The sequence below is a fragment of the Lonchura striata genome, chromosome 4 (genome assembly GCF_046129695.1).
Source record: "Lonchura striata isolate bLonStr1 chromosome 4, bLonStr1.mat, whole genome shotgun sequence".
Taxonomy (NCBI): domain Eukaryota; kingdom Metazoa; phylum Chordata; class Aves; order Passeriformes; family Estrildidae; genus Lonchura; species Lonchura striata.
This window is the reverse complement of record NC_134606.1, coordinates 47,875,665-47,901,079: the sequence shown is the minus strand read 5'-3', so window position 1 is coordinate 47,901,079 and position 25,415 is coordinate 47,875,665. Positions and strand designations below refer to the sequence as shown.

Sequence of the window (25,415 nt, the reverse complement as noted above, 5' to 3'; positions counted from 1 at the left end):
TAACTGTCCTAATCTAATAACCTCTGCATTTTTGAAAGGCTTTCAGGAATGTTATATGTTTTTAATGCTAGTTGTCCAATAAACTACCATATTGAAAGTTTATAATGTGTTTAGAAAATTGGTCTAGGCAATGAATCTGTTTCATATTTCCAAATGGATAAAACATGTTTTAGCCCCTATAATGCTTATAAAGAAATTAACTGCATCAGTATTGAAAGCATATTTCTGATTTTGTTGCAATAGCATGCAATTTGATCCTCCTGGCATCTGGTAAGCTGCTATGTAAATCAGCAATTCTCTTCCAAATGGAGAGGTAGGTTCAGAGAGTATTGATATGGGTGATGAAATTGTCTCATTTTTGTTCTCAGTATGAGCACATTACCACTGGTTATCTCCAATGATCCCCAAATAGTAACTATTGCCCTGCTGTGCCATGAAAAGTACATGTCCTGGAAATCTTTTACTTCCTGCAAGATGAGGAGGGACACAGAATCAAAATTTCTGTTGGTAGAAATTGATACAATTCACTGAAATCCATGTTGTATGCCCAGGCTCTGTAAGAAGTACTTTAGGTTGTATTATTATCCTAAATTAGAAATGTGTTTCTTTTAGTGGAAGTTATATGACTTGACTTTGGATTTATAGGACAACTAACTTAAAATGGCACCAGCTATCTAGAAGTCTTTGTACCTGGTAGCTGGCACCAGAGTGCCAAGCTCTCCGTTTATGTAATGGCCTCTGATAATAGTGAGAGGTATGTAGTGAGAGGTAATCAGGGAATCAAACCCACTGTCAACTATTGTTTTCCCCAGTGGGAAAGTAAACAAACATTTCAAAGCCAGCTAGGGATCTTTTCTTTATTCAGATGATAATATTTATTTCCTTCCTAGGTAAACAATTTAAAATTAGGGATAGTTCAAAATAAGGTTAAAAACACTTGATAATATACACTTTGTCAACTGCATCAACCATATTATAATAATGTGAAAACTGTGTATGCGTCCTTGAAGTCAAAAGGAGGATATTTATATGAGGTTTTGCAGAAATGGTGCTTCCTGGAGTGTTGAACACTCAGGGCATAGCAAGAGAAGCTGTGTAATACACAACGTCCTTCTTTATCCTTTGTCAGTAGCTGCTTAATATTTGTATTCCATTAGATTGCTCGCTTTGACGTGGATGGCTTGTTTAGCAACATTGAATTGGTCCATCAGCTATCAGCCAAGCTGCTGTCATTGTTGGAAGAAGCCACAACAGATGTGGAACCACCCATGCAAATAATCGGTATGTTTACTGTCCTCTTGAGGTCTACAAAGCTACGTGAAAGAATAAACACAACACTCCCCTGTCCTCTACTCATCAGACTTAGCTAGTACCCCTCTCAGAGGCTGGCATGTAGAAGCTGTCCAAAATGACACAGGAAAAATGACATGTGAAACCTGTCCAGTTGCTGTACTGTACTTGTATGATTATGATGCCTTTTTTTTTATCCATCTGAATGCTGAGGGGAAGGAAGGAAAGAGAAAATGGGTTTAGAATGAGTAAAACCTGTTGCATTGAGTTATACAACTTACTGCTAAGATATGTTTCATCTAGTTTGATATTGCCTACATAAATCCACTTGTGCTGACTCAAACTCTTATTTTGCATACTCAGAGTTGTGCCATTCACGAAAAGCATTAAAAATGTTTGGAATAACAAGCATGTCAAATCCCAACCCACCCCAAACAGTCTAAACATGTATCTACTGGTGATACAGTTCCTGTAAGAGGTGGTAAATGTGCTTGACAGGGACATGGACAGTAGAAAAAGATGTAATGAATCTGAAGTTTGTGGGATTCTGTGTGGGAATGTCTGTGGGGATTACAGGCTTTTTCAGCAAATAGGTTTGCCCTGGATATGTCACAACAGTCAGAAGTTCTGCAGGTTGGGTCATGAAGGCTGTGATTCACGTGACATTCTGGCACAGCTGGAGATATTTAAGAAGCTACCAGCACACATCAGTTCTCCTATGACTGCTTTGTCAGGGCAGAGGCACCTTAGGGTGAGCTACCTTAAGGGATCAGGTGAGAATTCTGAATTTGCTTCAGTGCAAAGCCAGACTGTTTAGTTTAAAAAATTAAACAGTTCTGTTTAAAAAACTTCCAGCTGTGATTCAGAGGTCAAGAGAGGTTCTTTCTTTCCTAACCTGACCACATACCATAAGTACCACCTTATAAAAAGTCCCCCTCTTCTCTCAAATAATTGGGTAAAAAATACCAGTTGCCACTTTACTAAGAAACAGGATATTAAAGCATAAGAGGCTTGGGAAAAGTATTAATCCTAACACGTCTCAATCTGGTTTGCCAAGGCAACAGCTTAACGTAGTTTGATGCGTCTGTGTTGTTTGGCACTATTTCAGTAAAAGTGCATCATGATGAGTCATACTCTTAATAAGCAATGTTCTATTCTAGCAGGAAGAGCCTTTCTCACAGCCAAGAGAATCATGCTATTAGTTCCCTGCCACATTCAGAAGTAAAGACAAACAATTTCATCTACCTATTAGGGATTTCTCCAGAATCAGACAAAGAACCATGAAAATGCAGGGGATCATTGATCAGAGTTGGCTAACTTATGACAGGAAAAAGGTTGTCAAGTAAGGTGTGAGACATTCTTCTGAAGGCTGAGTCAAAAATAGGGAGAATAATTGCATCACTATAAGAAGTAAATTACTAGATTTATTGTCCTCTGAAAGTCCATCAAAGTAGTAATTTTGTTTTCAGGATCTTCAGTGTAAAAGTTGTTGAAGCCAGTCTACAGAAAAACTATACTCATCATACTCTGTCATGTTTAATGTATTTAAAAATCTTGCATTGAAGCATCTTACTTTGGAAGGCAACCCAGTCATGGTGAAGTTCAAAAAAAAGTGACAATTCACTGCTTTGAAAGCAAAACAATGTGGTTGCTCATATTCATGTCTTATTTTAGTCTATGTTCTCCACACTTTATGCTCTGTCCACATCAACAAGTGGTAATGTCCAATAGGAGCAGACTTGCATAGTGAGTTTCTGCTAAGGAGATGGTATCCATACTACACATTTTAAGAGCTCTTACTTCAGCTTGGCTGTAGCCTATGCTTGTGGATGGACATGCCCCTTTTGGTTGGACTGAATAAGATGTGCCCTTGGAGTGTGTCTTTTGGTAATTATCATCCTCAAAGGGATCCAGTTTGTGTCACTGTGGCTGCTCCACCACACAGCCAAGGCCTGGGAGATAAGGACTAATGAGTGATTGGTTTCAAAACCCATCTCCTAGTCTGAGCTAAAATAGGTTAAATACGTTTTGTAGTTATTTCCTGATGTTTTTTCTCCTCTCTGTTCTGGATACATATTCTTCATATTTCTCTGTATATGGAGGAATATGAAGACTTAATTCTAGCCATTAGACTCCTTCCTCCCTCTCCTACTGCTGTCCGCACTGGAACACCACTGAGAGCAACAGGGAGAAAATTCACTGTTTCATTACTCAACCCATCCTCCTAGGAATTTCTCTTTGAGACTGATGACCAACATACTCCAGAAGAAGCATCAAGGAGATTTGCATCTCTCAGAGTATTTTTAAAGCTGTACCAAATACAATGTGGTTTTGGTCCATAAAGCAAGCTCCCACAGTGATATGCCCAAAACTCATCTGATTTGATCTGTACAGCTCAGAACCAAGACAGGATTTAGGTTTTAGAGATCCAGCTGCTGTTAAAAGGCCCTGTTCATGAAATCACATGATTTTTTCATCATTGAGCATCAATGGCAGTATCTGTCACTGTGCAACAATACATCAGTGAGCAGAACTTGCCCAGCACTTTCCTCCTGGAGAAGCTAATTTTCAGGCTGTAGTATATGCTGAAATGAGCTGTAAGGCTACGTGACCTCACTTGAGGGCTTAGCATAATACAGACCATGCTAAGCACTTGGAGCTCTGCTTAATATTAGTGAAAATCGTGAGAGCTCATGATCTCTAGAATCAGGTGCCAAGCAGGCAGGATCAAGGTTAAGGCTTGTTAAGGTTTCCCCTTAGGTTGTTGGCTAATAAAGACCTGCATAGAGTTCATGGGAAAGCCAGGATGTAATGTGCATTGTTAGCCATCAGCATTAGCAGTAAGCACAAGGCAGAGAAGACAGCTAAAGAGCATTTAACTATAGGATGCTGGTGCCCTTACAGTAACTAAAATGTACTGTGGTGGTCTTAGCTCCTCATTGTCTTTTCCCTTATTTGCACCCTGAAAACAATGTGCATTAGACAGCCCAGTTAACCTTCTCTGCTAGGGGAGAAAACCCAGGGCTGTGTTACTGTGGTAACTGTATCATTTTTCACTTTAAGATGGAGCAGTTCAATGCAATGTATTATGGAACAGCACACTCCGGTCAGGATGAAACATGCAGGATGCCTGATAGCTCAGTGCTCGCTCTGTGAATGAATAGAGAGCTCCCAATTAATGCAGTGTTCAGCTTTTAGCTTTAATAATCATTGCTGTAACTCAACAGGAATGTTTATAAACATCTATTTGGACTGGTTGCCACATAGATATAATTTTCAGTAAATGCCCTGCAGGAGTTTTCAGCATTGCTGTTGTTTATTATGTGCATTTCCAAACATGCTGATCGGGGGCTGCTGCGTAAGTGTGTAAGAATTGAACTAATATCTTAGCAGAAGAGGTGAAGCATGCTGTCCCTGCTCAGATTTCTTACATACACAGAATCAGACACAAGAGTTTTAGGCTGAGAGAATTAGGCTCTAGAAGTAAATGGGAAATGAGTGTAGGACTACTTTAGTGCCTCTAAAATTCCCAACTCTTCTTTCTGGGAAAATGGTGGTGTGGAGGACTGGAAATGGAAGTGTTCTCCGTCTTCAGCTGTATATAAACCTAGATATGATATAAAAATGGCTGTAGGGGAGGGTTGGAGGTTTTTCTTCTGTCATGTGGAGAAAATTCTCTGTTCTAGGTCATAACAATTGCCATTTCAGGGTTTTGCAAAACAGATAAAATTGAAATGGCTAATGGAAGATAGAGTCATTATTCCTGTTATTACCCATTTAAATTCACATTCATGAAAAAAAGTCAAAAGGAAAACTAACAGGCTCACATTCATCCCTCCTGCCAGCCCATGACACAAAAACAGTCTCCCTTTATTAGTTAAGCTCTCCTGTGTGTTTTTCAATGAAGGGGCATTAAGCTGGGACAGTGAATTAGGAGGCTGTGTTTGAAGGGGTGTGAGGTATAGAGATTTCATGCTTTTCCCCTGAGGGAATTTTTGTGCATTAACACTGATATAATGGTGCCTGGCTATGACAAAGATGAGCAGCTGAGAAATACATGTAATAAATAATGCACATAAACACGCAAGATCATTTCTAAGGGAAGTAAAGTGGAAGCCAGCCTTTTTAGCTCACGGCTAATGTGGTGGAATAATAAAACTCCTTCTGAGATGCTGTTGTCTGACTTGACATGCTTTGTTTTTCTCCTTAACAGGGGAAGTGTTCTTGCAGATTAAAGGCCCACTAGAAGACACATATAAAATCTATTGCTATCACCATGATGATGCACACACCATGCTGGAATACTATGAAAAGGACGAAGAACTGAAGCAGCATTTAAGAGACTGTGTACAGTCCTTAAAGTAAGATCTTTTCAAATGATGATTTCTGTCCATAGTCAGTTGCCTGGCAGGGAACATTTTAAATGGATGTAGATGAAAGGTCCCCTGTAAATCCGGAGTTTTATAAAGCTTGCTGGGAGCTCTGGCTAATGCTGCTTTCATGAAAAGATGACAAGCCAGGGGCCATGATTAGATTTCTTTCTCTCTAAGATGGCCAAAAATAGCATAAGAAAGGTTGCTCTTTCCTTAGTTTCAGTGCCCCATACTGGCAAAAAAAAAAATGCTGCATCATATCACAGCCTATTAGGAACACCTTTTCCAGCTCCCAGAAACTTGCTGCCCCCTGTCTTCAGCAAGTCTGCTCCTTGAATTGGAACAGCCTGTTATGGAGCTACTCAAGTGCACTGGCAGTTCTGGGCTGCTGCTACAAGGCCCCAGGATCTGGAGCTGCTCTGTAGTTCCCAACTCCTCATGAAGGGGATATCTGAGAGGAAACAGTGGTGGAGCAAGCTGCCAGTTCCCACCAGAGGGAGGTGCTTTGTGCCGTTGGCTCCAATGCCAGCCCCTCTGGAAAATGTGTGGAGAACTGGGGATGTTGCCATATAATGGATCCGGATCCATCTGTCTTCCTGCACAGCTTCCTCCTGCAGCTAGTGGCAGGGACCAGCTCATCCACTCCATGGAGAGCGCTTCTCTTCCCACCCGTAAATGCCCTTGCCCCTCACTTTCCCAAAAGCACCCACAGAGGTGTTAGGAGGGAACATGCCACACATTCAGACCAGAGGTCTGGCTCTAGCTCCAGGAATGGCCCATGCTGCACACTTGCAGGAGAGATATAAAGTTATCACAAATAAAGGAGTGTACATCAGCAACAGATATATCAACCACACCCTAATTTGTGATTGGTCTGCAGAGATCTGTTAAGACTTAGGAGATGGGAAATATGTCCAAGTGAAATCTGGAAAGAATGGTGAAGGAAAATGCTAATAATATTATAAGAGAAATGTTTGCTTTGAAGACAAATTATGTTGAAAATGAAGTTTATCTTGTGCAACAAGTCTGGCTACTAAATATATAACAAAGTATAGGTGCAGGGTTCTCAAGTTTTAGCTACTCTGGAAGTTGAAAGAAAAATTTTCATATAAACTCAGGCCTTCAGGCTAATGGATGGCCAGGTATTACCCCTAAGTCAGTGTTTTGGTGCTGATGCTTAAAATAATCTTTCCTGACTAATCAAGAGAAGCCACTACTGTCATTCATTTATTTATGCTACTGAGGCAAGGGGACATGGAAGGAAATAAAGATAAAAAATTACATCCATGTACATCCCAGGGTTGATGTTGCCACTTGAATTCCAGAGCCAGCAAGAGGTGCTCCTGTTCCAAATTCACAGCTGGGCTTTGTGAAGAGAAATGATATTTTGTGCTGAGCCAACACTTTGCTAGCAGGAAGTGACAAGGACTTCCTTACAATGAAGCCTTGTTTTGTTCTTTCTGATTAGCCTTTAAACAGGAACCAACAATAAAAGCACTGGTGTTTGTATATTATGTTGTGATTTTTCCCAGTGCCTAAAGATTGCAGTCAATTCACGTATTAAGACCTGAAAGTGCATCCTGAGATACAGAATTGTGGTCATCTAAAACTGTTTCTACCCACTGGAGAATATTTGCCCTAGGAAGAAAACTATGCAGGATTGTTACCAAATAAGTTACAGGTTGTTTTCCATTGTGAGACATAACAAAGCAGGGGCTGGTGCTGACTATCTTTGAAAAATGTTTACTTGTTACATATTTTTCTTCTCCCTTGGAAAGAATATTGTTCCACTTTAAAACATCTTAAATGAGCTGACATTAGTAGGGGCTTCTGTTCCTCCACTGAGTAATATCTGACATGTGAAAAACAAATTCTATATCAGGAACAATTTGAGAGTGGCACTCTGCACATCTGTACAGACAAATCAGATTTAATTAGCTATGTTGAGATTCCTGTTCCTTTTGACTGAAGAGGAAAAAATCCATCCCAAAATGTAGGTGTCTGCATTGGAGACATGTGCAAATCCAATTTCTGTAGAGTCCTGTGTTTCAGCAGTGATTATGCAAACTGGGGATGTTGTTTGCTACCCTAGCCAAAGGAATGCAGCTGGTAAAAATGAAAGGATGGTGGCAACTACCTGCTCAGCTTTCAGCCTGAAGTAGCTTGGTCAACTATTACAGGGGCAGAGGGATGTCACAAGCACACAAAATGCTGACAGTGCAGAAGCAATGAAAGCAGCAGCTTCCAGATGCTCAACTAGGCACTGGTGGGCCAGGAGATAAGAGTGCAGGCAGTCAAAAAAGGATGTGATGTCAGGAAAGCCTGATGCAGAGATGGAGGTGTTTGGTTCTCTTGCATTTGAGTGTATTCATACCATAAGAAAACATTCTATGCACGAGTTTGCAAACTACAATTTTAAGTCCCTAATGCTTTTGGTATATGTATCAACACCATCCCACTCCTGAGAAGTTTCAGTTGATGTTTAGTCTACAAAAAACTTGACAGCTTCATTGACTTACACCCTGAAATGCTGAAATATATTCTTTTTCTTTTAAAAGCACATTTCTGTTTAAAGAGAGTAGACAGAAATACATGTAAAGTGTAAGAATGATGTTTAGCTTTACTTTTTGTATTAATGGCTTGATGTTACCTACAATTGTTTGCAGAGTGATCCAAACTTCCTTCTCTAACAGTGTGAGGACAAGGCTGGGTCTCACGGCCGAAGCCAGGTTTCTAACAATCCTTTCTCATTTGGGGCTGACCATCCAAAAAGTTATAGGGTCAGACTCACCAGTACCCTCTGGCTGCTTTGTGCAGTTCTGCTGACACACAGCAGCCATAAACCTAAGTTAGCTTGCCAGTTATGGCTACCCTGTGTCACTGAAGTGTATCTGAGAATCTCCTGGTCTGTAGAAATCCTTTTAGGAGGAATCTAATGCATGTTTTGTTTTTTTCTCTTTTGCAGAAAGAGATATGAAGAAGAGTAAGTACTATGCCTTTTTTTACATGTAAAATAATCTTTAACATATCTTTGATTTATCTTTAGTATGTTTAAAGCTGTACATGTGGAAATTTTAAGAACACAAGCCTTTTGTGTCAGTATAACCTGGAGAATTTTCCAGGACATACGCAGAATGCTCTGAGGTTTGCAAGAGTGTTTGTCAACAGCATAGTGTCAGTCTTTGAAATCCAATTTCCTGCTACAATTCAGGCAGGCCTGCAGGTAAAGCTATTTCTAAGCTGACAACCCCTTCAGTAGCCCTATGTGAGAAGCCCACCTTAGGATCTTCTGCCAACAGTGGCTGGAAGAACAGCAGAAAAGAACAAGCTCATTGCAACTTAGCCAGAAAACTCCCCCAGCCTTTGATGAGTTGTGGTTAAGGCACTTCTGTGCCAAATGTGACATCTTTGAAAAGCTGTAAAGGAGAATTTATCACAGCTGCAGTTTCTGGACATCCAGCATGTTGGGTCCATTGAAATGCAGCACTGCCTGTAGTTACCTGCAGTGAGAGGTCAGAGGAGGGGTTGTCTGAACTGAAGAGAAAGATTACAGCCCTAGACAAAGTGTTAGGAGAAAGGAGGAGCAAGTGTGGTCTATAGTGGCAGAAGAGGAGCAGACCTCAAGTCAAGTCAGACAATTTGTTAATCAGTCAGTCAATTGCATGTTATAACTAGGATCTGCATAAAATACATTTTGAAAGACTTGCATGTTGAAACTCTATTTTTGGGGGTTTCAAGCTCTTGTCTGTGATAGGAAATTGTTTCTCTGCATTTTGTTTTGATATGGGATATTCCTGTGTACTTCCGTCCCACGAGGAGTGTGGCTCCAAGAGATACAAAATATCCAGAGGGTCACAATATGATCGTGTGAGGCAGCAACACATACAGAAATCCCACAAGACTGGCTGTTCTACCTTGTGTAACCCTAATAGATATGACTGTCTGTTTTTCTCCTCTCCTTCAAACAGTTTCCAGTGGAATGTAGGAGACAGCTCACTTTCCGAGTTCAAAAGGACTCTTACAAAGCTGTGCAGAGTGCAATGAGCAGGTTTAGCTGTGGGACCCTCCCTGAGCTTGGCTACCTCACAGGCAGGGCACACAAGAAGTCCCATCACCTACAAATCAGAAGTTGCAGAGTTGTAACAGCCCTTGGGCAGGACTGCACCCAAAAATCTGATTACTCCTGAACTGGAAAATACAGCATAACTCCCCCCAAATGGTCTGTGATATTGCTGTTCCCAGACTGCTTTTCATTCAAGCATGATCAAGAAAACACTTACATAAATACCAGACAGTGCTGCCCTTTGCTATCAGCTCAATAGGTTAAATTCTGCTTGGCTAAACAACTGTGCAGCCTCAGTGAATTCCCTGGGTTTGCTTGAGAGGCTTATGGCACAGTGAATTATTTGCCCTACATGTCTTGTACCAAAATAAAGCCATGCATAGTGGACCATGAAGCTCAAGATTCTGAGTCCTGCTGCAGCCTGATTCCTGCTCACCATCTCAGAATTGGCAGCTGCAAATCACACCAGCCTCAGCCCGGCTGTACCACGCTGGCTGTCATGTTTGCCACTGGACCAAGCTGCCTTGTAGTGAGAGCAAATGAAACTAAATCCTGCCTCCCCTGCCTTTTAAAAAACCACCACTGGCTTTTTAAACTAGTGGGAATGTGTCTGTATTAGTGACTTTGTTTTGTTGGGAGGCAGGAAGGAGGCTGTGCCGTGGAGCTCACTGCAGTTTGCCAGTACTGCAGTTTGCCAGCTGCATTTACTGCAGCGCAATGGTAATAATTTGCTGTGAGATTAGTACAGTCACATGTGACTTAGAATACTTGCTAAATTCAAAATAACATGGGAGGAAGGCTGAAGAGGCATCACAAATGAATTATCAACTTAATTTTCTGCACAATAGATGTCACAAGACGTTACTCTCCTGCTTGAATGGTGTGGCAAGGCCATGTCCTGCCCAGCGGCCGGTGGGTCCTAACAGGGTGCACTGCAAATGGAACTGTCCAGGCAGTGGCTATCTCAGCTAATCTAGCTGGGGAGAATTAGATGAGTCGAACTTTGTGGCATTTAGTGCCCCAGGGAGCCATTATCTTATAACAAACCTGCTATCTCTCACACCATATTGCAAGACTGTGTCATGCAGATAGCGAACAGAGGGCTGTTTATCACTTGGGCAGCTGGCCAAAGTGCAACTATATAAAGAGAAGACAGTTGAAGATTTTTCCATTCATGAGGCAGCTTTTATAGATTTGCATTCATAGGGCTTTTCAGAGAAAACAATAACAATTTAAGATTTTTTTTTCATTATTGCTGCCAGAAGCTGAAAGAAGGAAAAACAGCCCTCTATTTAATGTAAGATACAGGGGAAATGAGGGGGATTGAAATGATGAGAATGTTTCAGGACATGAGGAAGCCTTAAAAGGCATCTACTGTTAATTCTTTTTCATGCAGAACTTTTTTACAGATAATGCCTGTTTGAGAGAGATGGTTTAAATATGCAGATGTCTCTTCTCAAAGGCATTCAAATTGTTAGTTAATTAGTCAGCAAGTAAGGATTTGCTCTTGTACTTTTTACACATATAAAAGTAGGAATGAAGTGTTTTTTTCTTTTATGCTTTCTGTTGCAGAAAACAATAGATGTCAGCCTGCAAAACCATGTGTCTGTTCCCTATTTTTTGTACTTCCTTCTACATTGTGTTATTTCATCTTTCCATATGCAGAAATCCTTCTTTGTCTACTCTTGACTGTTGCACAGTTAATGTCAGAAAACCTTTTCTGCTCCAAAAGAGCCTTTTTGGGCATGCAAGTGGAAAGCTTGCTCTGCTTTATTGCCTTGCACACTGTCACCAGCAGCTCATGTTCAGTTTCAGTGGGGAGGTGCCAGGTAGCTGGTGCTGGAGCTGTGCCTGGTTTGCTGAGGAGTGTGCTGTCATGAGGGGAGGCCATGGACGTGTCTGTCCTGCTGCTGGAACCTCAGCAGTGGCTGGCCCTGGTCTTGGCCACCTGCTGTTACCCGTTCTGGGGAGACCCCACATTTCTACCAGCCACATTCCTTTGATGCTGTTGTGACAGCCCACAAACTGCACAGCCTCTCCCATTCCAGCCTGGAGAGTGAAAGCAAAGGCATTTGTCTGAAGCAGGGAGTGAGTTCAGCTGGCTGGGGCACAAGAGCTTGGGGAACCTTCATGGTCTGAGCCATTTGAATGCCTGGGGATGCTGCTCTGCTGCCCCTGCCCAGCCAGTGGGGATTGACCCTAGAGCCACAGAGCAACCCTGTGCCCATGCTGGAAGTTGGGACTGACCTGCTCTCTTCCTTCTGCCATCCTGGCCAGTTGCTTGCTTTGCCTTTATGTAAAGGAGCCTTCCAGCAGGTTGGATCAAGACTGTGTGGATATTCTGTGTGTTCAACATTTCCCCAGGCCAGCTTTGGTACCCTTTGGAAGCTGAGGCATCATTAGAAACAACTGATTGGCAGCCAGCAAAGAAAAACCACAGGTGAAAGGCTGTAGAGCTTAAGGGTCACTGTGCCAAGTCAGGGGTGTTGTGAGAAGTGATGCACTGTGAACTGGCATCCCAGTTACTCACAGCATGGAGATGTTGCAGTTTTGAGCCTGAGGGACCAGAGCAGGATGTAACAGCTCTGCTCACACGCATTTGTCAAACTTCCTGTTATTTGTTCTTCCACCTACATCTCCCTTCCTGAGTGTTGTGATGTGTGAGTTATATACCATATGCACCTTTAGACTGAGTGGGATTGTTTCAGAGCTAATGTCTGCTAAGTTCTGAAAACAGAAAATTCAGAGACCTGGGGTGTATTTCTCATTGAGGGGGTGACAGTGTTTCCTTTACAACACCCCTGTTCTCTCACAGATGTATCTTATTTTTTGACTTGAGTGGTAATTGTAATTCAAGGAATTTCTAATTTTCTGACATTTATTTTGGTGTAAATTACAGAGGAAAGCCAAATCTAATGGACCTGGGATCCTTATTGATCAAACCAGTGCAACGGTTGATGAAATATCCCTTGTTACTTCGTGAGCTCTTGAACTCAACTCCTACTTCTCACCCTGACCATGAAGCACTACAAGATGCCCTTTTTGCTATGAAAAACATTAATATGAACATCAATGAACTTAAAAGGAGGAAAGATTTAGGTAAGAAAAGAGCACAGAAATTCTTTCTTTGTAGGTTTGAGGTAGCCATTACAAGACATATTTCAGCTCAGATATTTCACTACATAAATTTTAGTTGGTGCCACCCAAGTTGTGTAATACATTGAGTTTCAAGAGGGTAATAGTGCTTTAATGTCCCTTGTCCTCAGCCAACTATGCTACCTGACTGGTAACTCCAGTATGAAAATAGGGAAAGAATTCATGTTATAGTGTCTGTAATGCAGTTATAAACACTGATAATAATTAAGATGCAGTAATAGCAATATATTTTTAGATTTGCCAGGTGGAAACCCTAATGTCACCATTCCCAAAGTTAGTGTTGATAATGGGGTTTTCCTCTTGAGCATTTTCACATAAGATTACCCTAAATGACATCAAAGTGTCTGCTCTCAAATGGTTTCATATTTGTGTGCCCGTCCCTGCGAAAAGTCCTGCGAATACAGACAATTGATGTAATGAAATTCTCTGTCTGCAGTGCTGAAGTATAGGAAGAATGATGATGATGAAACCCTTAAGGAAAAGCTTTCCCGACTGAATATTCACTCCATTAGCAAGAAATCAAAGAGGGTCACCAGCCATCTGAAAATACTGACGAGAGGAGAACCTCAGGTACTTACTCATCCAACTGCAGATTTGCATTGACAGCTTCAGTTCTGCTTTTGCACAGGGTGTGTTTCAAAACGTGTTGGAAATGGAGTTTGTGGTGCTGCTTTTTTTCCTGCCTAATTTATAGTGTCATTTTTTGACTGTCACAGAAGACAGGAAAGATCTTTGTGATTGAAATAGAAAATAATGTAATATGTTCTCCACCTTTTCCTTTTTCACACAAGAGTTTCTCAAACTTTTGGTCTTCAGCAGAGAGGAAGTGAGAGGTAGTTTTGTGAAACTCAGCCTGAGGTCAGCATTTTGCAGATACCCTGGTAATAATTATCGTTGAGGCTGAGAACATGTTCAGTCCATCTTGCTCATGTTGTTGCATTAAGGTTTGGAATCCACCAAGGAAGATGAGCAATACCTCTAATTAGGAAAGGCCACAGGGTTTGCCTCTACATGTGCAAACGCCTGGAACCATCAAAACTACAAAGAACTCTGTGATGAGTCTGATGGGTGTTGGGCGGCCAAAAATAAAATCCTCCTTCATAATTTCAAAGTTACAGTTCAAAACCTATCAGGATAAACATTTTCAGGAAAGCTTAAATCGAAATCTCAAAATAAATCAATTATAAATGACCTTGAAAGTGATATCCAGTGCACCTCACTGCATGAGATGGCTGATTATACAAGGTCATTTGCCTTCCTAGATGTGACTTTACAAGATACATGCCATTTTTTTCTGGTTTGTTTTTTATCGGTATTTCTCTTCTTTCTCTGATCCAAATCATCCACATATATTTTTTTTTCTGTTCATTTACTTATACAGTGGAAATTTTTGTATTCAGAATGTGACAGACCCAGCAATGCTATAAAATCAGAGGAAAAGGGGATTAAGAGGATATGTGATTTTTCTTTTCCCTCTTTTTTTTCCTTTTTTTTTTTTTCTTTAGAAACTTCTGGTTTATATTTTCTTGGTTTTGTTTCTAATTAAGCTTTAAATATTTGAGGATCATTTTAGTATCAGAAGGCATCTGTTAGAGATTGAGCCGTCTCTCCTGCTTAATTAGACTGAGAAAGTTCCCAACTCACGTCTTGAAACAGGCTGACACCCCCACGGCAAAACCACTGAGACGTGACTTGAGATTTCCGAAGCCCCCGCAGGAAGAGACGGGCAGAAATGACCGCGTTTTCAGGGTGTTCCCAGCCGGCATAAAGAAGTTTCCCGAGGCCATCGGCGGCTGCCGGCGTTTCCAGAGGAAAGGCTGGCACGGCGCTGGGATAACAGCTCCACCTACAGCCGCCGTGCGGAGAGCGCCCGGCGCCGCGGGTGCGGCCCCGCTCCGAGACACACATCCCACCTTTCCCTCCTGAACAGCCATCCCACCTTTCCCTCCTGAACAGCCATCCCACCTTTCCCTCCAAAATAGCCATCCCACCTTTTCCTCTGAAACACCCATCCCACCTTTCCCTCTGAAATATCCATCCCACCTTTTCCTCTGAAATACCCATCCCACCTTTCCCTCTGAAATATCCATCCCACCTTTCCCTCCAAAACACCCATCCCACCTTTCCCTCTGAAATATCCATCCCACCTTTCCCTCCAAAACACCCATCCCACCTTTCCCTCCAAAATATCCATCCCACCTTTTCCTCTGAAATACCCATCCCACCTTTTCCTCTGAAATACCCATCCCACCTTTCCCTCCAAAACACCCATCCCACCTTTCCCTCCAAAATAGCCATCCCACCTTTTCCTCTGAAACACCCATCCCACCTTTCCCTCTGAAACACCCACCCCACCTTTTCCTCCGTCCTTTCCTCAGGTGGGGCAACAGCACACATGAAAATGAAGCGTTCTGTCAGCCTTGTAGTAAAGCAACTCCCTGCTCCCACAAGGATTTAAAATGAAATTCTCTGCTGTGTTGTCCAGCGGTTTTGACTTGTCTTGAATTACAGCTGGAGTTTGGGAGAATTAGGGGTTGATCTGTTTTCAAAGGGAGGAGTTCAGGGATTTTTCTAGCAGCTCTCTGGATGTTTCTTTCATTAGCCAGGCTCCTTTGGGCTGCCAAAATAACAGTGCAAATGTCTATTTTAGGTGAAAGATGGAACTTTTAATAAGGAAGAAAAGTTGTTTCAAAGTCTAGAGAAGACTGTGAAATTGTGTGTGAAGAACATTTCGCTCTGTTCTCAACATCTCCAGGTGGGTATAGGCCTTTTTGCAATCTGTGGTCACAAACTCTGTCCATAACCAGTTTTACACACATTTCTGCCACTGGCTGGGCAACAACTAAATTATTTATAAGCACGGCTGTCTGTATCAGAATATTAAATAAATAAGCTGTTCTGTCACCGCATTACTGAACCGATGGCAAAGAAGTTTTGAAGCCCACACTCTTTCATTTTTCCCATGACAGAAACAGGTTCTGTGGAGACCCACAGGTGCAGAGAAGAAGGTTCTGTCTGGTGGTACAGTCAGGACTTTCAATCTCTGTGTGAAGCTGACACCCCCATTGGCTGCAGTGGAGGACTAACTGCTTCTCATTAAAGATTGAAGAACTGAGCTGCAGCCACATGAATTAAAACATCCTAAAATACACGTCCTGGATATGTATTTTAGTCCTGGATGGAAGGACTCCTTCCCTTTTTCCGTGTTTTGGTTGTGTTGAGGGCTAGCATTAGATGTACAGAGTGCTTGAATTCTCTAAAATGTCTTTGCTTCAACCCTCCTCTCCAGAGATGAAGGTTGGCTTGTGATTTAACAACCTGCCCCTCCCATGGAATACTTGCCAGCTTTGCAGATGGCATGAGGCCTGTCCAAGTGTAAGTGTGCCCCAGCCAGGCAGGGAGATTGTTTGGGAGATAGGCAAGATCAATAACCAACTGGCCGGGGCTTTTGGCAAACGCACCGTGTTTGGTTCTGCAAACAGGGAAAGGCCAGGGAGCTCAGCCAACGAGGGCTGGTGCCTGGAGTGGTGCTGACAGCTCCTTATCCAAATGGATCCACACTTCATTAAGATTTAAATTCTGAGTAACTGAAATACACCGCTGTAGTCCAACTTAGTCCCCCAAAAGAGACTTTTCAGGATGCATGGTAAGCTGGCTTCTTGCTGAAGAGTAGCTGAATTCCAGAGGGATATTCATTAGTTTAGGGCATAATTCTTTCAGCTGAACATTAGCAGCTTGATTAAGTAGTTTACATTGAAAATAGACAAAGAAAAGGAAAATATTAGCACATTAAACAACCTCAAAATGACTGGAAACTGCACAACTACACTGGTGTCAGAGATGGAAAATATTTCTGATTCCATCAGTATTATTGAGTAGCTGCATGAGTGAATGCAGCATATTAAAATGGATTGTAATAGTTTCATCTTCCTACCATCTTTTCATTTAGGATTCTATACATCTGGCTGCCCAGCATATAATTGTGCTTCAGGAAATCCTGCAAGATAAAGATGACGAAGTCAATGACTGTTCAGAAAAACAGACCAACACTGCAAATCTGTGTGAAGACTTTGTAAGTTAATGCAATGTCCAGTGTTATACAGCTATCTGTATGTCTGAGAAAACAGCTGTATGTGAGGAAGACTAGGACAGAAAAGAGGCAAAAAAAAAAGCTTAGGAAAGATAAGTGGGGGTTTTGGTTGAATTTCTGTAAGAACTAAGATAAAATACAATAAAAATGTGTTGTGTTTTCCTTAGAAGAACTAAAGCAAACATGTCAAGCTGAATTCCTGGGTTTATACTAAAATCTTTGTGTTGAATTTGTATCACCTAAACACTTCTGTATTTGTTTCACATGAACTTCAGAAAAGAGCAGCAGATTGTTTCTGCTTTTGTTACCTTGCAACTTTTGTACCAGCACTTTTGTGATTGATAGTGTGCTTATGTACTGTTAGCTCTTGGAATCACAGATCTGTAAAAATCTTAGATTTATTAACTGGAAAAAGGCTTCTCAGATCATCAAGTCCAGATATTAACATAGAGCTGTCAAATCCTTCATATAGAGAAACCATGAAAAATCCAAATATAGCCTATAGTAATTAATAAAGCAATTTAAAAAATAGTAATAGTTTTTCAACTAGTCTTCTGCTTTCAGAATTAAAATGAACTCTAATGCCTCACTATAATAAGATACTTAAATGTCTCTTCAAAATGGGACAGGCTGCTTATTCAAACAGCTGCTCAAACTGGAAAAATTCAGAGGTGGAGGTGCATTTGACAATAATGTATACCTTCCCCTCTCATTAGATTTTTTGGAAAAAATTTCAGGTCAGAAATTCCCTATAGCCTCTTTTTAAGAAATTAGGTCCAGCAGTTTGGAAGAATTGTTTTCTTAATGCATCAAAAATCAGTTCACTAAATACAGCCCAGTCTTTCAGGTGGAAATAAAATAGGAGCTATTTAGCCAGTGTAGATCATCTTGGCCTTGGAGAGCAATTCTGGGGCTAAAATGGATCTGTCTTCACCTCTGGTATGTTTTCAAGAATGCAGAGGCAGCTACTTTTTTATTCTCACATCCAATCCAACAACTTAATTCACACAGAATGTCCAAGAGCTTTAATATGATGATGAATTTCACTCACTACAAGCCTATGCTTTATTTGAACAAATGACTTACAAAAATAAATTTTATTTCATGCAATATTAATCCCATGAGACAATTAGAGACTAATGGAAAAGTCTGAGGAAGACTGGTTTTTTTACCAGGTGTCTAATTTTGTTGATTACTAGAGATAAAACCAACAAGCATAACCTAATTTAATCAAATCAAATGATTGTTTGTGTTTGCTTAAACAGGAATTGAGTTACAGCTGTTTCCAGGCAAGAAAAAAAAAAAAAAGAAAAAAGAAAAAAAAAGCAGCTTTGAGAGAATTCAAGGCTGCCACTTAATAAGACCTCATTGGCTTTAGACTCTGTATTGGTGTGGGTCTTCCAGCTAAGGAAATACCAGTTTTATTTGACCACTTGGTCAATCCTTGCTGTTTTCCCCCAGTGGCAGCTCCCTAGGGGCAGTACCTGAGGCTGCATCCTCCAAGGAACCACTGCCATTTGCAGACATGGTAAACTGAAAAACTAAGATCTAAAAAAGTAACATCTCCCATTATGAAGGAGATTCTAAGTCATGCTGGACCCTGCTTGAAACTGCCCCTGGCAGCAATGTTTTGTGAAGAGTGATTAACAGATTGCTTGATGGGCTGTCATCAGGCTCAACCCCTTGTGGCATCTGAAGGACTGTATGAATAAGGTAATGAAAAATTTATACTTTCTGGTTTATATTTCCAGATGGCTCAGCTGGACAAGCTTGTCTTGACTCCTCTCTCAGCACTGCAAGCCCTGTTTCCAGGCCCTCAGAAGCTCATCCAGAAGCGCTATGACAAGTTTTTGGACTATAACAGCTACCTTCAGAGGTCAGCTGGAGAAGAACTGGACCTGGCAAAGAAAGACTATGAGGCTCTAAATGCACAACTAGTGGAAGAACTTCAGGTATTCAACACAGCAGCCAAAAAGATTGTGTTGAACTGTCTACATTGCTTCATTACCCTCCTCAAGAATATTATGTTTGAAGCACTTCAATCAAACTCTGCTGTTGTGGTGCCTGTTCCAGTAAGTACATTAGAAACAGGTGTAGCTGTGCCTTCTCTTTTCTTCTTTCTGTATGCTTTGGCTAAAGTTATGTAGGACACATATCTACAAAGCTACACTGATTTACTGATTTTGTGATTTTGTTTGCTCTGATGAGCACAGTCAGATTTGGGGTTATTTTCCTTTGCAAGCTTAGTACAATTAAGTTCATAGAATCAAAATTGTTTGGTTGGAAGGCATTTTAAAGACCATCTAGTTCCAATTGCCCTGCCATTAATAGGGACACCTTCCACTAGACCAGGTTTCTTAAAGCCCCATCCAATCTGACCTTTAAAGCTTCCAGGGATAAGGAACCCGCAGTTTCCTTGCAGAAACCATTTCAGTGTCTCACCAGGGTCACAGTAAACCAGTGTAAACCTGCTCTCTTTCAGTTTAAAGCCATTCCTCCTTGTCCTGTTACTACATGCCCTTGTAAAATGTCCCTCTCCAGCTTTCCTCTAGGCCTCTTTTCCATACTGAAGGCCACAGTAAGTTCACTCTGGAGTGAGTTTTGAGAAACTTCTGTTCTGAACTTTTGTTAGACCTGAACTTTCCATCAAGAATGATCCTAATGGAACTGTTCTTGCTGTTGCAGTGATAGTAATGGTAAGAATATTACAGGGAAGCAAAAAGAAGGCAGCTGCTAGCATATCTTAGCCTGTACCCTGACTAGCCCAGAAAACACAGGAAATTATAAGAAAGTACATGAATGCCTCCTTTGTGCTAGACTGCAGAGTCACAGATGACTGCAAAAGAGAAACAAGTTAGGAGATCCAATGAAATAGTTTTTATGAAAATCAAGTTGCTTTAAAACCCAAATATGATGTAGAAACTCCTGCAGTTATCTCTTGGCAGTAATGAATAGCCTCACCTGGAGGACTTGAACCTCCTGAGAAACACGGCTGCAACAATGCCTTCCACACATACAAATCCACTCACCTGAACAGAGCAAGGCTGCTTGGGAAACACACTCTAGTAAGGCAATTCTACAGTATTCCTTTCCATCAAGGCTGGAACACAGCACATTATAGTAAGGGGCAGATGAAAAATTAAGCAAACAAGCTACGGTGTTTAATGGGAAAATGAAGGCTTTTTCTGCATGAAGAAATTTCATTCCTGTGATTTAATGTTTTCATGTGTTGAAAGCTGTTGTATTGGGTTTTGTTTTCTGTGAGGGTCTGGCTATGAAATTACCTTATTTTTCTTTTTTTCCTGTTTACATCAGCAAATGCTTTTGGTACTAGGCATAGATGTAAAGCACTTATCCAATGACACAGACAGAGACTCAGTTACCCAACAATTTTTAACCTGTTGGCAGCTCTCAGATGCACAAACACACAGCTGTGGAGTAAACTACTCCAAGCCTTCCAGCACATTGGCCACTCTGATAGCTGCTGAGATGCCCATTTGCATCTGAAAGCAGGTAGCTCAGTAGCATAAATGCAAGGCTCTTCATTTTCATCACAATTTAGAATATTTTTAATGATTTAACTTCAATTGCTATGTCTTTTAAATGTAATAGAGTCTATTAGAAACTTTCTTTAAGCAAAGACCTTTCTTCTCTTTACATCTCATACGTAGAGAGTGCACTGCTTACAGTCTCTGCAGATAATAGGCATAACTTGTCAGATTTCCTGACTCCTAGTACTCAGCAAATTAAATTAAATCTGCTCTCTCCAATCTCCCTACCATTTTTTACGAGATCTAACCCACATTTGTGTTTGCAGCTGTCCTCCTCAAGCATCTGTGAAGTGCAGAATCAATTGATAGAGGAGGTTCACAAGTTGAATTTTGTAAAAGAAAACAGCAGTGCAATCTTTATTGAGAGAAAATTGAGCCTGGAAAAAAAGAAACCTGTTCTTTCTCTGGTGAGTACCATACATCCAAATTGTGTATGAGCCATCCTCTTTTGATCACATTTGAAACAAATTACTTTTTATGCCACGTAAAGGTTTGGGCTTTGTCTCTCCACTGTGACACTGAATCAGGTTATTGGAGTGAAGTTTTCATTGACCAGTAACTTCTGAAGATTTTTCACTTTTTTTCATGTTAATATCTTGAAACTCCACTTGAAATTACCTCTAATTGCTCTTAGGCCTTTAAGCATGTGTTAAGGCTAAGGTATATGTAAATTTTGGTAACTTCTTTTGTTACCATACTCTTATGGTGCATCTTAGTCTTCTAATTCAGAAAATATTTTTCCTTGTTCTCAGCTCTGGTTATTTGTACCGGTGTTCACATATATGAACAAACATATACACCCACAGCAGAAGATTCAGAAAATCCACCACAAAATCTGCATTCCCAATCTTATCAGATGTTTCTGGAGGTTTTAGGTGTTTAGTTTACAGTAAAATAAGGACTTCGGTGCAGGTTTATAGGAGAAGTTGGGGCAGTTGTAGAATTCCTTTCAGCACCAGTGAAAGCCCAGGTGCTTTTGCTTTTTGGTATGTTAAGATCCCATTGATGTGCAGCACTCCCCTCCCTGTCCTCTAACCAAACCCTTGGTTTGATGGCATCTTGCCCTCATTTAGAGCAGTAATTCCACATGAAAAGCAGCCAGTTTGGATACATACCACTGATTTTTTTGCCTAAAGCCTTACCATGCAAGTTGTTATGTGGCCTTAGCACACCTCAGCCCATTTTTGGATTATGCTTTTCTTTTGAACTTACATGGGAATACAAAGGTCATGGCTACAGAAAACCAATTAAGCAGGAGAGAGTTCACATAAAAAACACCACCTCTTTGAGAGCAGAGGACAGACTAAGAGGTCTTTAATTAGTGAAATTCCTACATTTCTTTAAAATCTGCCCTTTATTGCTCACCTGTTAATATAGCAGTGGGACAGGTTCTTCCTGCATATGCAGAGAAGATTTGGTCCCGGTGTAAGTAACTCCTTGGTCTGTGTGTAAAAATGCTGGGTCAGTTCCACATGCAGCACGCACAGATTTTTATCTGGAAATGATCTCAGCATTACTGAGGACAAATATAATTTATTTGTTTCCAGCTGGAGTCCCCACGCCAAACAGAGGAGCACAGGTCCAAGCTGCTGTCCACGTACAGCACCGAGTCGCTGTACCAGGCTAAGCGCAAGTGCAACGCTGCGCAGGAATTCGATATTGACTTGCATGAAGGAGAACTGGTGGCTGTTGTGAAGCAAAAGGATCCCTTTGGAAGCACAAGCAGATGGCTTGTTGACACAGGAAGTAAGTTCTCTGCACAAATATCCCAATAACAGCTTCCCTTTGGGATATTGATTTCTTTTCATTCTGGCCCCATCTGTTTGCCTCTGTCATACTGACAGCTGCATAAAATGGTTGGTTATGAAATTATTTTAGCAGCATTTTGCTGTTTATTTATTTTCTGTTCCTTTATTCTGGTTTCTAGTCTTCACAGGGTATGTGTATTCCTCCTTCCTGAAGCCTTACAATCCAGCCAAAGCACAGAAGGATGTAGCAGAAAATGGCTTTGGTGACGATGATTTTGATGACATTAGCCTCTTTGTCTCTTCACGGCCCCGTACTGACAGCAGCACAAGGAGTCCAGGGTACAAGAAGAGTGACAGCAGCTCACCTTTTCACTTCTGTGAAAATCCTGCAATTAATGGCACGGGGACTGCTGCTCTTCAGGGTATGGATGATCAGCAGGTAAGTATGATACACACTGTGCCTGTCTTCTTGTTGTTCCTATTTAAAATCTAAAATTACACTGTTAGTAATTTAAATGGTTTCCTTTCACACCAGAAAAGAGTGACACCAATCTGTCAGTGTGACATAGGAATTAGTTATTCTCTAATCTTAAATATCTGTGAGGTAGGAAAAGAGAATCAGTTAAATTTGAATTACAGTCCCGTGTCACAGAAAACACTCTTGCATCATCCCACCCCATGTATGCCTCAAGGTTCTCATATGGAGCAGAAACTTGCAAAACAGCTCAGTTTGGGGGATTTTTCAACTTACTGGTGACAAGAAAGCTGTGACAAGGATGCTGATCAGCAAGCCACAGAAGTGACCTGTGTGCCACATTTGAGTACAGGAGCTTTAGGAGAGGTGATTCTCCATGAGGAAACCTTGCTGAAAAATTCTTCATCCAATCCATGGCCACTTGGTGTGAGCTGAAAACCTTACCAGTGTTGTAAGATAAGGAGGTTTTGGAGATTGGTTTGTTTGTCATGCAGATGCTTCAATTTTACTTTTTATTTTGGCCCTGTCTGTAAATTGCAAGCCATGGAGTTGAACGCTGGCTTATACATGTTATGACATTTCTGTATGCAGAATTCCTGACACACAGCTACACAGTAACATGTGGCTACACTTTTCAATTCTGATTTTTGTTTATATGGCTTTCATTTTTCAGATCTTCTATGCTGTTTATGCATTTCAAGCTAGAAGTGATCAAGAACTCAGTCTTGAGGAGTACCAGAGGGTGAGGATACTTCAGTTTTCTGACCTGAGTGGCAATAAGGAATGGTGGCTAGCTGAAGCAAAAGGTCAGAAGGGATATGTACCATCTAATTATCTAGGGAAGATGACATATGCTTAGGAGGGGAAGGGCCTGTTGAGCCAGACTCTCTGAAGCAGACAGAACAATCAGCTGTTAGGTTTGCTGCAAGCAAAGCAAGTTCACAAGTGATTGACAGAAGCCATGGTATCCAGCACACAGATGATACTGAGAACCTCCATTCTCCAAAAGCCATCACCTTGTCAAGACCTGAAGGAGGAAGCATTTAACAGGAAGACTGATTCTGATTAACATGCTGAAGAGCTTGCTTTTCTATTACCCCATAATTTTCTCTTTTGTCAAAGTGCCGTACATCAAGACTCAACCTGCAAGTACAAATCACAGATGAAATTACATTTTTCTTCCATGATATTTAGCAAATAATATTCAAGATGAAGAGAATTAGCCTTGAAAAAGGACAAATTCTGTCATCAGAGACACTGTAGGCTGAGTTGTTCCTGAACTATTATCTCAGTGAACACAGACACATCTTAAAACTTGAGCTTTTTGATTCTGTTTTTATCCTCAGCTGCTTTTGTGAAGAACCTTTTTTTCCTCAGTGGAGGTTAGTGCATGGGGAAAAGAAAAAGGGCTTCATTTTTAAAGAAACATTTCAACTTAAGGCATATCAGGTGTGGTGGTACCAGTGACTAGTCCCAGGGAAGGAGGTATGTTTAGTTAAATATGGAAATGCAGGAAAGAAAAGAGGGGACACTAGAAATAGGTACTGTGACATAAAGTAGTTATAATTTTCAAATGAATTACACAACTGCTTCATATGGTAGAAACAGTTTTAACAATATGGAAGTGCCCCAGGTTTGAAATCCACATATGTCTCCACACTAACTGCTTTAGTGCAAGATTTGTGTAGTGAAATGAAAACTGTATTATTAGTCTTGGGAAATTTACTGGGGTGGGCTCTTTTTTTTTTCTTTTTTTTTTTAAGAAAGAAAAAAGAAAAGACAAGTGGTGCCTTGCAATGACTATTTAGTGCCTCTCTGCTTCCTTAAGTCAGACTTAAGGAATCACTTAGGATCCCTTAAGCCGGGATCATAATATCTAGTCAGTAAGTTTCTTTAGGTTCACTGACTGCAATGATTCCTATGTCAGGCTGGTGCCCTGCACTTAAGATAGACTGAATGGTGACAGCAAACAGAAAACACCTCCTTGTGATTCTCACTGATATCTGAGTGCTCAACACAAGGTATTTCACCACAGCAATGCCAAGGTCCTCTAGTGATTAACGAAGACCTGGTACAAAGCACTGCAAAAAGAAAACAAAAAAAAAAGTGATTATGTCTGTTGCAAATTGTGCAACTGTAAGTATACTCCCATCAGGTATTTTCTGTATTGCATAATTGCTTGTGCTGCTGACAAAAATGACAACACCGTTACAATCAAGGGCAGGGGGGACAGGTAGTGCTGCTGATCCAGGGTAAATATAAATTGTTCTAAAGCTTTTGTCTGAGTCTCTACTTCCCATAGTTTGAAGAGTGATGTGCAAAGATGAAATGACTCAAAATGCTTAGCGAGATGTAATAGAAAATAACCTGTCAGGAAACAAAGGATGAGAAAAGTTAGGGCAGTTGCTACACACAATAGCTTCTGCTATACTGGTGAACCTGGTTTCGCTTTCTTTAATGTCCTCAATTTTCAGATTATTTTCATAGAAGGGTAGAAAAAGCTGTCAGTCTTACTCAGAGACTGAATGCAGCAGAGGTTCACAGAGATTAAACCTGAAATTTGCACTGGATTAAATCATATGATAGAGAAACTTTTAGAGTTCTCAGAAATAGATATCCAGAATCTTGTGGGGGAATCTCTGTGTAGTATCCAGTGAGCATTATTTTGC

At 40.9% G+C, this 25,415-nt stretch overlaps 1 protein-coding gene across 1 annotated transcript in view; it reads left to right on the top strand.

Annotated features, from left to right (window-relative positions):
• Positions 1–23,672, top strand: part of ARHGEF38 (Rho guanine nucleotide exchange factor 38) — a 36,102-nt gene extending 12,430 nt beyond the window's left edge. Inside the window, exons 3-14 of the mRNA XM_021531434.3 lie at positions 1,158–1,281; positions 5,504–5,651; positions 8,629–8,646; positions 12,626–12,825; positions 13,319–13,452; positions 15,533–15,637; positions 16,832–16,954; positions 18,724–19,044; positions 20,790–20,930; positions 22,071–22,269; positions 22,451–22,710; positions 23,420–23,672. Coding sequence (XP_021387109.1) covers positions 1,158–1,281; positions 5,504–5,651; positions 8,629–8,646; positions 12,626–12,825; positions 13,319–13,452; positions 15,533–15,637; positions 16,832–16,954; positions 18,724–19,044; positions 20,790–20,930; positions 22,071–22,269; positions 22,451–22,710; positions 23,420–23,605 — 1,959 coding nt within the window. The 3' untranslated portion in view covers positions 23,606–23,672. The remainder of the gene's footprint in view (positions 1–1,157; positions 1,282–5,503; positions 5,652–8,628; positions 8,647–12,625; positions 12,826–13,318; positions 13,453–15,532; positions 15,638–16,831; positions 16,955–18,723; positions 19,045–20,789; positions 20,931–22,070; positions 22,270–22,450; positions 22,711–23,419) is intronic.
• Positions 23,673–25,415: the final 1,743 nt, after the last annotated feature.